The sequence below is a fragment of the Cavia porcellus genome, unplaced genomic scaffold, assembly GCF_034190915.1.
Source record: "Cavia porcellus strain 051 isolate PalLab524CR breed Dunkin Hartley unplaced genomic scaffold, mCavPor4.1 scaffold_11, whole genome shotgun sequence".
Taxonomy (NCBI): Eukaryota; Metazoa; Chordata; class Mammalia; order Rodentia; family Caviidae; genus Cavia; species Cavia porcellus.
In genome coordinates this window covers 69,696,083-69,709,946 of record NW_026947494.1, presented here as the reverse complement: position 1 = coordinate 69,709,946, position 13,864 = coordinate 69,696,083, and the positions used below count along the sequence as shown (strand labels likewise).

General features: G+C 37.7%; 1 protein-coding gene across 4 annotated transcripts in view; it reads right to left on the bottom strand.

The window, feature by feature from the left end:
* LOC134478145 (serine/arginine repetitive matrix protein 1-like) overlaps nt 1-13,864 on the bottom strand; it is a 51,098-nt gene that overhangs the window by 13,704 nt on the left and 23,530 nt on the right. For 3 of the 4 annotated variants that reach the window (XM_063258457.1, XM_063258458.1, XM_063258459.1), the window contains exon 2: nt 6,418-6,584. In XM_063258457.1, the coding sequence (XP_063114527.1) occupies nt 6,418-6,584 (167 nt within the window). Of the gene's footprint in view, nt 1-6,417; nt 6,585-13,864 lie in introns of those variants that run through there. The other variant, XM_063258460.1, reaches the window with a different exon arrangement.

The window sequence follows — 13,864 nt, the reverse complement described above, 5'->3', positions numbered from 1 at the left end:
AGCTTCACACCATCAAGTATTAAAAATGAGAGAGATCCTCTACTGCAGGATATTCCATGTGGCAAAAAATCTATGTGAACTCTAATTGCTAAAAACAGCTCTCAGCTAATCGCCAGCAAGGAAATAAAACTACAAACAATTAAGACATAGCTTTTCTTGTCACACCATATGATCTTGGAAAAGGACTCTGACCTACAGATGAGAATGCAGCCAAACTACAAACGTGGTTTTAGCTTTGTGAGAGCCTCAGTAGAGAATCTTCATATTATATCTAGACTTCTGCCTTACACAATTGTGAGATAACAGATACTGTTTTTAGTGGCTAAATTTGTGGTAATTTGTTACTTAGCAATAAAAAATGAACCCAGTTTGACGTGCTTACATTAAAATATGACCAGAGCATCATTCCATCATATGATGCTATGTAAATCAATATAAATATAAATTCCTGGAAGTCCACTGGACAACTCCTTGCAATAATTCAACTATATATATATATATATATATATATATATATATAATGACCAAGTAAATATACCATATAAAACTCAATGTATTAGTAACTTAAGTCTTCCTTATTACCTTAAAAATCTTTGGACCCACTTCCGGGAGAACATGGCAGACAGATAGCAGCAGCTACGGAGGCTCTCTGAGAGACCCAGCTTAGAATCCAGGAATGGTGTGGAGTGAGGAATCATAAGCAAGAGGAGATATACCCTGCTGACCCAAGAATGAACTGGGCTGAGAGAAACCAACTGGGAATGCAATCCTGGTGCTATAACAGGAACAGATAAAGCCTCAGCGTGGAAGCTGGAGCCCGTGCCATTGGAAGCCATGATTTGGGTTTCCTGCCGCTGCTGCTGTGTCTGAATCGGCTTGGAAGGGAGAGAGATGCACAAAAGCTCTGAGAACGGGAATCGGTAAACGGAGTTGAGAGCGGGACGGCTGGGAAGCCGTGCATCGACCTGTGGTGAGTGAGGGAAACTGGGACTCTTCCACGGTCTAGGAGGCTCCAACAGAGGACATTCTGGGACTGGGCAGACTTGCTGGAACGGGGCGCTGTAGTGACTTTAGTCACATATCACCCTCTCAAGCGGGATTGGTGAGCAGTGCCTAGCCTACGTGACGCTGCTGGCTGAGACCCAGTAGGCTAGCACAACCCAGTCCCAGCACCTGGAGGTGCACCCTATTGGTGAAGCCTTCGGTAGGTTGACCTGGAGGGGTGGGCCCCGCATAGGCTGCCCAGTCCGTAACTCCCTGGTGGGCTGCGGTGGGTGGGAACACCTAGCCGGCACAATTCAATCAGACTGTGGCTGACAGGGAAGAAAGCTGGGCCCCCTATATATGCATGCATATATAAGGAACAAAGAATATGGGAAGAGGGAGCAACAAGAAAGGCTCCTCAGCCCCCAATCCTGAGAAACAGGCAATAGCAGACACGGCACCAATAGACATAAAGCAATCTCCAGAGCCTCATAGACGAGTTCAGGAATGAAGTTATTAATGACCTGAAGCAAGACATAAGCAGAATAGTTAGAGAAATGCTAAGCACCACCCAAGAAAAAACAGATGGTGGAATGAAAGAACAGAAAAAGAGGGGAGAATTGTTAGATGGAGAAAATAAGAGAAAACATAGAATATGTGAAGCAGGTTCAAAGAGATTACCAGGAAACTAAAAACTCTATTGAAAACTGGCATAACAGCTTGAAAGAAACTAAGGATAGATTATCTGAACTGGAGGACAGATTTGTAATATGGGAGCATGAAATGAAAAACTTCTTAAAAATAACAAAGAAACAAACAGCAATAATACAAAAACTAGAAGATGATAAGAGGATCTATAACAAGAATTAAGAACATAAAAGTAGAGGTAGGGACACAAACAAATGAACTACAAAAGCTACTTGCAGAAATAATCCAGGAGAATTTTCCTAATTTAGCAAAAGGTAAAGATACTCAGATGTATGAAGCATACAGGACCCCAGCCACCTACAACCCAAACAGAGGTATACCCAGGCTTATAATAATCAAAATACCAGAAATCCAATATAGGAACAGAATATTAAAAGCCATCAGAGACAAGAAACAGATCACTTACAAGGGAACACCCATCAGAATTACAGCAGACTTCTCAGCACAAACCATCAAATCACGAAGAGCGTGGGGGGAAATAATTCAAGCTTTGAAAGATAATAACCTCCAGCCAACATTGATATATTCTGCACAACTGTCCCTGGAAATTGATGGAAAAACAGGTGCTTCCAGGATAAACAGGAACTAGGGGAATATACAACCACCAATTCAACTCTACAGAGAATACTGCAGGATATTCTAAAAAAGAAAAATACAAAGAATCCAGAAATAGTGGGAGAGAGGCCACAATGAATGCAGCAGAAAACAAAATGAAGAAGACAAACTGACAACTAATGACAGAAAAAGATCTCAACAGAAATGAGGCAGAGAAGATTGGATGATAGGAACAGCTATTTTGGAGAAAACGATGTCATAATAGCTAGTGCTGATTCAGTATCATCTTGTTTTGAAGTCCCATCAAGCTTTTGTTCTTCTGTCTCCATAGGTCTTAACATGTTGTATCTTATTGGATTTTATTATAAGTGATAGTATAAACAAAAACTTTTATAGACAAGGAGATTATACAGAAACCATTGTTCATTTTCTGTTAGTTGATTCTAAATACCCTATAATACTGTCATTCTCTTGAATGGTTTTACATTGTTTTGATATATTTGATGCTGGGGCTGGGGATTTAGCTCAGTGGCATAAGCGCCTGCCTTGCAAGCAGGCAGTCGTGAGTTTGATCCCTGGTACCAATAAAAAGGAAAAAGACAAAAACAAAACAAAACAGATATATTTGATGCTACAGTATATGAAGTTATGCTCAAAGATTTCAAGGAAAGAGACAATATGGTAACTACTTTTATGTCGGGATTATCTTGTGGTGAAACACTATTTTGCTTAAATGGTTATGTTTTGATCTGCACTGTTCTGTTGTTATGCCCTCTTTTATCTCAATCTCCATTTTATTATTTACTTTTTATTTTTATCCTTTGAATTAAGGGAAAAATAAATAAGAAAATAGCAAGATATATTATAGTAACCCATTTTGATTTTCTATTAACTTGATTTGAAGCCCTGTATTGCTCTCACCATCTTGTTTTGACTGATGTTCCTCTATTCTGTTTTGCTTGATAGTACCAGGTTCGAAAGTTTAGGCAACAGCTGTGAAGATAGTGGGATTCATTATGACGCCCATTCTGGTTGACTATTATCTACTTTTGAAAACCTGTAATGTCTCCAATGTTTTGGTTTTGTTGGTTTCATTCTTTACTGTTTTGTTGAATTTTATTATAACTGATGATATAGGCAATTCTATTTGGGATAGTGGGAGGCATTATGGTAACCATTGTTGATCACCTTGTATTATGTTTTTACATTATCTATTATGTCCACCCTTTTGATTTGACCAACTCTGTTCTGTTATGTCACATTTGGTTTTACTCTCTTCCAAAAAAAGTAATAAGAACTGTGGGAGCAATAAAACCCAAAATGTGTAATAGTCATTGTACAAAAGAGAGGAAAAGAAAGTGCTCTAAAGGATATAACTGCATGTATATTTAAGTGTATAAGATAAACAATGATATTACTGAGTTTTGTTGGATCATTGAACAGAACTGTTTGCATTCTCACTGTTTGAATGTCCACTTTATATGCTTTAATTTTGTAACGAACAAATATTTCTAAGATGACAATATGTAATCCATTAACTAGTGATTTCCTACCGTTTATTTTTTTTCTGAAATTCTGTATAACTTGTACCCTTTTTCTGCTTTTTTTTCTTTTTCTCCTTAAATAAAATTTTAAAAAAAATCTGTGGCCCCTCTAAACTTGACAAGGGAAAGTGTGATAAGAAGGTATGCAAAAAGAGACAATAGAATTAACTAAGATTTAAATATCTTACTTTTGCTAATTTTACTTTAAAGAAAATTAGCTATATGAACACTGTGGTTTAGAAGACGTTAATGTAAATGAGGGGTGATGGGTTTAAGCCTCATAGCAAACCAACTTCTCTTGGTACCCTTAACACTTGGCGTAATGTGGGACACCCTGATGCCAAGTCTCAAATAGTCTCTCTTTTATATTTCAGCATTTAAGCAAGTGACTTACTGACTCTAAATTTTTCTTGAGTGAATTAAGCTGAGTGTGACAAATACACACTGGTAATACCAGCTACTCAAGGTCCAGGGTCAGTCTGAGCAACTTAAGAAGACCCAGCTCAAAAAAGAGGGTGGCGAACGTAGCTTAGTGGTACAGTGCTTGTACAGTGGTACAGCTTCTTATCACACTTTCCCTTGTCAAGTTTAGAGGGTCCATAGATTTTTTTTAAATTTTATTTAAGGAGAAAAAGAAAAAAAAGCAGAAAAAGGGTACAAGTTATACAGAATTTCAGAAAAAAAATAAATGGTAGGAAATCACTAGTTAATGGATTACATATTGTCATCTTAGAAATATTTGTTCGTTACAAAATTAAAGCATATAAAGTGGACATTCAAACAGTGAGACTGCAAACAGTTCTGTTCAATGCAAGTTCTGAAATGCAAGAGCCCTGGGTTCAATACCCAGTATTCCTCTACCCCCAAAAAAATCCAGCTGTACAAACTAAGAGAATTAACATCACTTGAAGGACACCTGTAAATTGAATATACTCTCAAGTTTTGTTATTCTGGGACACTTGTAATAAGCATTTTATCTATTTATATATATATTTACATGTACATACACATACATAAATATTTACATCTTTGTCTCTATTTCAAGAAGAAAAAGAAAGGGACCTGGGATTTAGCACAGCAGCTTAAGCACTTGACAAGTACAAGATTGTGAGTTCAATTCCTGGCATCAAAAACAAAACCAAAAAAAAAAAACCTCAAAGAAGAAAAGAAAAATAATTTAATTTATATTTTAGTTAGTAATTCAATAAAAAGGGAAAACAATTTATCTCAGAGATCACGCTACCTTGCCCTTTATGTTTGGAGTCCGTGTCTTTGGGAGTGAAATGAAAGGAGAATCTTCCATAAATGAGTGCAGTTCATTCACAGACAGAAAGAAATACCCAGTTCTAAAGAGGTTTTTGTTTACAACTGATTTTTCCAAGGAAAAAATTATCAAAAAATGTAGTGTATCAATGCTAAATAACCTACTCTAACATGACTTTGTATTATCATTTCCATCAAGTCTAGTATTAAAAAATTAAAATATCCATTTACAAGGAGTAAAAAATGTTTTCCATTAAATCTGGTAATGAAAACTTCAAGATAAACCAGGCATGGTGGCTCACGCCTATAATCCCAGATCCCAGCACTCGGGAGGCTGAGGCAGGAGGAGCCTTTCGAGTTCGAGACCAGCCTAGGCTGCAAAGTGAGCTCAAGGCCAGCTTGAACTGCATAGAAAGACCCTGTCTCAAAAACACTAAAAGAAAGAAAAAAGAAAACTTCAAGATAAAGATGCAAAACTATAAAAATCTTCAGATTTTCTGATAAAGATCATTAGCCTACAGTACCAAAAAAGATACTTTAGGGAAATAAAATGAAATTTTTCTCTGGCTTATAACTTTTTTTCCCATACTGAGGACTGAACTCATGAGAAACCAGCCTGCTAATTAGAGGGGGCAAACATAGATTAAAAACATGATATAGAATTCATCTCTGAAAGAGGGGCAGGGGACTCTTGCCTGTACCAGACAAAAAGCCATGCCATTTGGCCCACCTTACTTTTATTTATTTAGACCCGGGAGCTAGCAATTAGGGTAGCAAAAGGTTCTTCTGTCTCCCATTATCCATGATACACACTCAGGTAAACAGCCAGCTCTCAGCTGCTTTGACCCATCCTTGGGACTGGCAATGTACATGTAGCCAAACGTGCACAGTGTGCTGTTTTTCTCCTTCATGCTTACGGAAAAGGTCAATTAGACCTTGACCCTCATTGTCTGGTCTCCTACAAACCCAGGGTACTCTTCCAATGAAGGGCTTCCTGGCACACCTGCATTCTTTTTTAAACATTGAGATAAATTCTCAATAAGTTATCCAGGCTGGCTTCAAACCTCCTGGCTTCAAAACCCCTGAGCATGTCTCAGCCTCCTGAGTAACTAGGATTACAACTTGTACCTTAAACTTGCTTGTTTAAAGGAAGTATTTCCACTACCTCTATTTAGTGTAGATTTCACTAATCCGAAACTTAAAATGCATAATCAACTGATATAATGTAAGAGTTTTGGTTATAAGAGTTTTCATAGGCCAGAAAACATCTACTTTCAAGAAGGGACTCAAAAGTTTGTGGAAAAGTAAAACTAAATAGTTTACTGCTGTTCACATGACCTGAGATAGAAACAAAGGGTCATACCTTCTGAAAATCCATTAAAGGACTTCCGGGAAGATGGCAGAGTGGTGAACAGCAGAGAGACAGCCTCTTTGAAATGTGGCATCCAAACACTGGAATATAGCAATGTGAGGAAGAGGAGAGAAGTGGATTCTGGAGACCCAGCAAGGATTTCAGTCAAGACTTGAAGCCTGTGGGGAAAGAAGAGAGACCTCAGCACAGGAGGTGGGAGCGGTGCTTTCTCCCTGAGCCCTGATTTGCTGCATGAGAGGGGAGGCTCACTCCTCTAGATGTATGGTGACTGCTGGCAACCCTGGAGGCATCCACCCATGGAACACAGCAGTGAACACAGTGGACTCAGGAGCTGGTGAGTTATTTGAGTTCAGACACCTCACACATCTTGGACAGGGATCCATGGAGCTGAGAACACAGAGAACACCTGGCGTGTTCCATCTATCTAATGGCTCTCAGTGTCAGGGTGAGGCAGAACTGAGTTCAAGTTGGCAGGAGATCAAGGAGGGGATTTCAAACTGCACATGGAGTGTTGCAGGGTGAACAAATTAGGAGCTAGTCTTGCTGTCTTGCCGTCAGAGAGACCAGCCTGGACTTCAGTGGAAATAGAAATGCGAGTTTGCTGGGATCATCCACTCCCCTGCTGTGACTCTAAGACAGGCTCATGAGATTGCCAGCCCTCCTGTCCACCAGTGATAGGAGAGACATGCCTCGAAGTGCACATAGTTTTGTCTTTTTTCTTGTTTGCTCTTCTTTTTATGAGTATGAACATTGTTTCTAGTATTTGTTGCTTTTGTCCTGTTGTTCTTGTTTTTATTTCTTCCTCCTCTCTTTCCCTCCTATTTTGTTTACCAGTTTCTCAACCTTCATGTGATCTTACTTTCTCCTCCAAGCTTGCTTCTAATGTCTTGCTTTTCTATTTCTTTACATTTTTCCGCAGTCCTTTGTAACTTTTCTCCTCTGAGAGGAAATCACCATATTTAGGAATATTTACTATATACAATTTTGTGGCCATTTTTTGTGGTCTGCTTTAGATTTCATTATGAAACCACAAATCTAATTCCTATGGTTAAAGGTGGCAAATTAACAGTTTGTCATTTTCTATGCTGTGCTGGATGCTATTATTATTCCTGAATGTACTACTTTAACCAAGATGACATAATTGCTCTAAACAGCTATTTTTCCTGGTATGCCAAGATTGAGACTGCCTGAGGGTTACAAACAATACTAGAGACCAATACCAAAAACAACAACAAAAAGAACCAAAAATGGAATAAGCCAGCAACTTTTCATCCCAAATAAATCAGAAGAGACTCAAAACCCAAAAACAATGTATACCCCAGAAAACTACTCTCTGAGAAGTAGACATTTCCTAAGGGTTTCAATATAATAGAAAAGAAAATGAGGAAATGCAAAAGCAAGATGTAACTCCAGACTCTTCTAGTGCACCGAAGGAAGCAGTAAGGTGGAACAATTCCAAAGCCACCCACCTGGACCCTCTGAAGTGGAACAGCAGAAGTAACAAAGCAGATGAAGGAGGCTACAGAAAACATCAAACCAGAAATAATGTCTCAGACAACTACAGAAACGGTGACCACAGTGAATGTCATGGCTAGTAACTCTAGAACAGATACAGTTTAAAAAAATAGATTAAGGATCTTAAGAAAGTTGTGGAAACTATGAATGCCTAAAATAAGAAAGAAATGGGATTCATGAAACAGATTCTAAAAGATATCTAAGAGATAAAAATTCCACACAAAGCCAGTAATGAAACTCAGTAGCATAGTGTCTGACTAGGACGCTCAAAGCTCTGGGTTCAACTCCCAGTACTGGGGGAAAGCCCATAAAGAAGTCCAGTAAAGGTATGACTTAGGACACTCCTGCTATGTGACTTCCCAGCACCGCCCACCAAGTAGGGCAGCAGCGACTCAGGGGTGCAGACTGAATTCAGGGATCCCTCCTTTGGTTTTCCACAGCTACTCCAGCAGAAAGCTGCCTTCCTCTAGGATCCGCTCCTCCATGAACCTGTTTCCCATCCTGAAGCTCCAGAGAATCTGGAGTGAGAACCTTCTCAGGACCTTCCACCGCTCTCCATTGCAGAAGCCAATGCCTGGGGGGAAGAGGCAGCAGGCTCAGCCTACGGGTAGTCACTGAGGCCACTCCACCTATTTGGAAGAAAACTAGAGAAAATAAGATAGACAGTGAAGATCTCCAGTGGACTTGCTTTGAAATCTATGTTTCTTTAAATTGTTTCCTTATAAACTGTTTTGTTCTATTTTGCTATGTTTAATCTTAGCCTCTTTAAGATAAAAAACAAGGGTGTAGGGCTGATAACCATATTTCTAAGTTCTTGTTGAATCGTTGCAATGTCATTGTTTGAATATCACTTTGTATGCTTTAATTTTGTAACTCAAGCAACTATTTCTAAGATGACAGTATGTAACTTATCAACTGTTGATTTCTTACTGTTTATTTTCCTGAAATTCTGTATTGTTTCTACCCTTTTTATCTGTTTTTTTTCTTTAAATAAAAAAAAGAAAGTATGACTTAGATGACAATGTGAGGATACCAGATCACATGAAGAAGACAGGATTATGATTAGTGATCACAAAAATAGAGATTTCTTTAAAATAGTAGGGGACCATAAAAACTCATCCGCACAGTTGCTAGATGTTGCAAATAAGGGTAACATAAGATTCATCACAGTCACGGCTCCAAGGATCTTGGGCTTGCCTGCGCCCTCAATTCTGGTAAGTAGGCAGAAGGAAGTGAGTGTCCCTGTACCATCCCGAGCCATGGGAGTTGAAGATCATTTCTCCCACCCGCCAATGAAATTCTCAGCTTCCTGCCACACTTGACTGGCTCTGCCTGCATGCCCCACTGCAAGTGACTCTTTCTCAATTCAGGAAACTGGACAGCCAGATTTCCAGGAGTGGAGGGCATAGAAGAGAATTTCCAACAGGCCCAGGGGAAGCCTTGGAATAACACTTGAAACATGGAAATATAGGAAAATGACAAAATGAAAGACCAAAATAAAATTTCAAACCTTCAGCCCAACCCAAGAAAACTTAGGAGCTATGTACATAAAGGAAAATACATGCCAAACACCTGAAATACCTGAAATAATAGTAACTGAAATAAAGAAGCAACTCTGGGAAGCTTTAAAGGAATTCAAACTAGAAATAATCTCCCAGATAAAAGAAGAAATGATGAAAGAAATGAAAGAGATGCAGAATATATCTATGGAAGACACAGTTAAAAAATTAGAAGAAAAATCAAAAAGATAGAATCCCTGCATGAACAATATAAGAAACAAACAGAATACATGAAGCAGATTCAAAGAGATATAGAAGAAATCAAAAATTCCATTGAAAGTTGTCAAAACTGCCTCAGTGAAAGTGAAGATAGAATTTCAGACCTTGAAGACAAGATCACAGCTAGGGAATAGGAAAAATAACAAGGAATCAGGAAATAACAATTCAACAGCTGCAAGATGATTCAAAGAAAATCAACATAAGATTGATAGGGATAAATGAAAAAGAAGGGACAATATAAAGTATGTCAAGAGGATATTTAAAGAAGTAATAGCTGAAAATTTCCCCAACATGATAATGGAAACTGACATCAGGATTAGTGAAGCATATAGAACTTCAAATAGCCATAACCAAAATAAAACTACACCCAGACATATAATAATCACCATCTTAGAAATCCAATATAAGAATAGAATATTAAAAGCTGTTAGAGAGAAAAGACAGATCAAAACCTATCAAAATCACAGCAGACTTCTCAGTACAAACAATAAAGTCAAAAAAAGCACGGAGTGAAGTATTTAAGATCCTAAAGGAAAAATTATTTCCAACATAGACCGATGTACCCTACAAAACTGACCTTGAAAATTGATGGAGAAATGATACTTCCATGACAAAGAACAGCTGAAGAACTTCATGATCACCAAGCCAACCCTGCAAAGAACACTGAAAGACAGTTTAGATACACTTAGGAAAAAAAAACAATAAGCAAAGTAGACAATTAAACAGAATGGAAAGATAAAGATACAACAGCAGAAATATAACATGTCAACAATAAACCAATATATAACAGTTATAACCATTAATGTAAATGGTCTCAATTCACCAATTAAAGGAAACAGACTGGCAGAATGGTTCAAGAAACAACATCCAACCATATGCTGTCTACAAGAAACCCATCTAACCCAAAAGGATATTCACAGACTGAAAATCAAAGGATGGAAAACAATACTTCATGCAACAGGAGCCCAAAAAGAAAGCGGGGTGTAGCTATTCTGTTTGCAGACAATGTGAACTTCAAGAATGATCAGAAGAGATAAAGAAGGTCATTACATACTGGTTAGGGGAAAACTTCAAGAGCAAGAGATAACAATCTTAAATATATATGCACCAAATTCCAGAGCACCTAGTTATATAAAGCAAGTATTAATAGAAGTGAAAAACCAAATTAACAATAACACAATTATAACAGGAGACCTTAACACACTATTGATACCAAGGGATAGATCAACCAGACAGAATAACAGGAAAGAAATAACAGAACTGAATCACACCTGTGAACAAATGGACTTGATAGACATATACAGAATGTTTCATCCAACAACATCAGAATATACATTCTTCTCAGCAGTACATGGGACATTGTCTAAAATAGACCATATATTAGCCCATGGAACATATTTAAATAAATGCAAAACAGTTGAAATTCTCCCTTGCATGTTATTGGATCATAGCACCATGAAACTAGAAATTAATAATAAAAGAAATTTCAAAAATCCCACTAACACATGCAATTGAATATCACATTCTTGAGCAATCAGTGGGCCATAGGGGAAATTAAAGAAGAAATTAAACAATACCTACAAGCAAATGAAAATACAAATACAACTTACCAGAATTTGTGGGATGCTATGAAAGCTGTCCTCAGAGGAAAATTTATTGCCCTGAGTTCCCACATCAGGAAAACAAAACAAATACAAATAAATAACCTAATGCTACATCTCAAATATCTAGAAAAAGAAGAGCAGGTCAAGCCCAAAGCCAAAAGAAGGAAGGAAATTATAAAAATCAGAGCAGAAATTAATGTAATAGAGACTACGAAAACAATCCAAAGACTCAATGAATCAAAGAATTGGTTCTTTGAAAGAATAAATAAAACTGATAAGCCCCTAGCCAACCTTATTTTAAAAAGGGAAGAAAAAGCTCAAATTCATGCAATAAGGAATGAAAAAGGCAAAATCACTACAGACTCTAGAAATACAGAAGATGAGCAACACCTATTTCAAAAACCTCTACTCTCATAGGTTTGATAACACAGAAGAAATGGACAAATTCCTAGAAACATGAAATATCAAAGCTAGGTCAAGAATATGTAAAACTGATGAATAACCCAATTGCTATTAATGAAATTGAAAATGTAATAAGTCCTTACCTACAAAGAAGAGCCCAGGCCCAGATGGATTCACTGCAGAATTCTATAAGAAATACAAAGAAGACTTAATGCCCACACTCCTCAAACTCTTCAATGAAATAAAAAGGGAATCAACCCTTCCTAAGTCATTCCTGGAAGCAAATAATACTCTAGTACCAAAACCTGAGAAAGACCTAACTAAAAAAGAGAACTATAGACCACTCTCCCTAATGAATACAGATGCAAAAATCCTCAATAAAGTATTGGCAAATAGGATGCAGCAAGTTATCAAGATTATACATGACCAAATGGGATTCATCCCAGGCATGCAGAGATGTTTCAACATACGTAAATCAATAAATGTAGTCCACCATATCAATAAAGCCAAAAGTAAGAATCACATGATCATTTCTATAGATGCAGAAAAAGTATTTGATAAGGTCGAATATTCATCCATGCTAAGAACCTTACAGAAAATTGGGATAGATAGTCTTTACCTCAATATGATAAAAGCCATTGTTGGAGACCACTCTGAAGCAAAGCAGATCTGAGCAGGATTTAAAGTTTACTAATTGGCTTTCTATGTTTATCTGTGAGTCTGTCCTAGGCCTAGGCCCCTTGCCTGGCAACGGGAGCTGATTCATAGTAAGTGAACCTCTATGAATCACTGGTCCTAGCTGAGGCCTGTAGTGGCCTGTGAGGCCAGAGATACCTCAAAGGACAAGATAAGGCCACAGCTGCGGACACTCTGGTTTGAATCCCAATTAACAAGGTAGAGAATGCAGCTGCAAAGATTACTCTACAGTCTCACTTTTACCATGTCTTCATGATAAGACAGTGCTACTGAATTGACTTGATTCATTACTTGGAGACATCCTTGAAGTGACTCCTAAGGTCCTGCACTTTCCTTAGTTTCTCTGCCCTTTGTCCTTGGTTGTAATATAAGTGCACTGATCCAGAGAATCCTTTGTCTTTACCCTCGAAGCCTCGAGATTAATTAAAGGGTTTTGACCCTCCTGGAGCCCTACAAATCATACAATTTCTCACTTTTTATTTAACCTCTGCTGTACACTCATTTGGGAGATCAGGAATCCAAGACAGAACCCGATAGGCCATCTATGACAAACCAACAGCCAGTATCATACTAAATGGCCAACAACTGAAATGGAAGTCCCTTATCACCACTCCTATTTAACATAGTACTGGAAATACTAGCCAGAGCAATTAGACGAGAGAGAGAAAAAAAGAGGTAAAGATAGGAAAATAGAAGTTAAATTATCATTATTTGCAGATGACATGATACTCTACAAAGAAGACCACCACATCTCCATTGAAAGACTCCTAGATATGATAAATAAATTCAGCAATGTAGCTGGATACAAAATCAATACTCAAAAATCAATAGCATTCCTATAAACTAACAACAAAATCACTGAGAGAGAAAAAGTGAAGCTACACCCTTCACACTAGCAACCAAAAAAATGAAATATTTTGGAATTATTCTCATGAAAAAAAGTAAAAGATCTATATAGGGAAAATTATAATACACTGAAAAAAGAAACTGAAGAGGATCTCAGAAAATGGAAAGAAATCCCTTACTCATGGATAGGAAGAATAAATATTGTAAAAATGGCCATTCTCTCAAAACTGTTGTGCAGATTCAATGCAATCCCAATAAAAATGCCATCAACATACTTCATAGATCTAGAGAAATCACTCCTAAAATTCACCTGGAAACAGAAGAGACCTAGAAGAGCAAAGACAATTCTCTAAGCAGCAAAGGCAAGGCAGGAGGCATCACAATCCCTGACTTGAAGTTATACTACAAAGCAACTATAACAAAATCAACCCATGGTACTGGAATAAAAACAGAGCCAAGATTAGAAGATACAACCAAACTACAAACACACTCAAACACCTTATCTTTGATAAAGGGTCCAAACATGTTCACTGGAAGAACGACAGTCTCTTTAATAAATGGTGTTGGAAAAATTGGCTCTCCATTTGCTGAAAACTA